Here is a 1169-nt window from a genome sequence, read left to right as displayed (position 1 = left end):
ATAATTATAATTATAATAATAATAATAATTATAAGTATAATTATAAATATAAATATATATATATATAAGTCAATAAATAATTATAAGTACAAATATAAATATATACATATAACAAAAACAAAAACAAAATAATATAAACATATACATAATACAAATACATAGACACACACACACACACCTTATATATATATATATAAGTATATGCGTGTAATCAGTAATCATGTGCTTGTGAATTCGTTTGTAGATATTGAAATCACGGCATACCGAAAGCCCCTGGATCCAACCATCTGGCCGGGCCTTTTGGACGCAGAGTGTACGCCGCGGTACCGACAAAATCGCCGCCATCAACTACAATGTACGAGTCATCTGCCAAAGCTGTATTTACCTATCAAGTTATAAATAGCACCCAATCAGGTTTATGATGATGCAAAAGCAATTCATAGTCGGCTGCGAATACTTTGACTACAATACAGATGTCGGCAGCGGAAGCGATATTCAGCCACCGACTTGCAACGGTGATCAAACAAACAAGTTTAAAAGAGGTACTCATTGTGGTATTAAGACGTCTTTAGTTGCCATGACTACGACATGGACCACGTGCTAGCGATGCACAAAACTACCACTAATAGACAAGCATCGAATCAGAAAAGCAACCCTTTCAAGAGCATAAATTGTACCATGACTATTTTGAGTCGCATGTTACTATGTACATCTGTACACACAAGTTTGAGCATATGTATAAAACGGCATCGATATACTTACACATACACACCTTCTGCAACAAGTGCACGGGATTCATAAGCTTGTCTGGGACGTGGTTGCCGTTCTGTGCGATGGACACCTCTTTAGCGTCCTCTCGCGCCTGCAGGATATTTCTCCACTCCGTGATTTCTCCTGTTATGGTGTGAGGTGTTATGGTGGGAGGTAACCAAACCGTTTAAGACGCTACCAGCTATGTGATTTGAAACAACAACAACAAAACCCCAATAGCAGCTCGCCTTTTAATGATGTAGAAAAGGTACGGCCCGAAGCTTGAGACACCACCATATATATATATATATATATAAATATAAATATATAAATATAAATATATATAAATATATAAATATATATACATACATATATACAAACATTTTCATACATTTTCATACATTTTCATACATATATAT

At 35.2% G+C, this 1169-nt stretch overlaps 1 protein-coding gene across 1 annotated transcript; it reads right to left on the bottom strand.

Annotated features, from left to right (window-relative positions):
* Positions 1-253: 253 nt before the first annotated feature.
* SARC_16773 (hypothetical protein) lies at positions 254-894 on the bottom strand (the record flags this gene model as incomplete). Its single annotated transcript, XM_014289124.1, has 2 exons — positions 254-385; positions 773-894. Coding segments are annotated over 2 exons (254 nt in total), but the record flags the coding sequence as incomplete, so codon positions are not given.
* Positions 895-1169: the final 275 nt, after the last annotated feature.

Source organism: Sphaeroforma arctica (genome assembly GCF_001186125.1).
Source record: "Sphaeroforma arctica JP610 unplaced genomic scaffold supercont1.8851, whole genome shotgun sequence".
NCBI lineage: Eukaryota > Ichthyosporea > Ichthyophonida > Sphaeroforma > Sphaeroforma arctica.
Note: the sequence above shows the minus strand (reverse complement) of the source record. Positions and strands in the feature narration are given on the sequence as shown.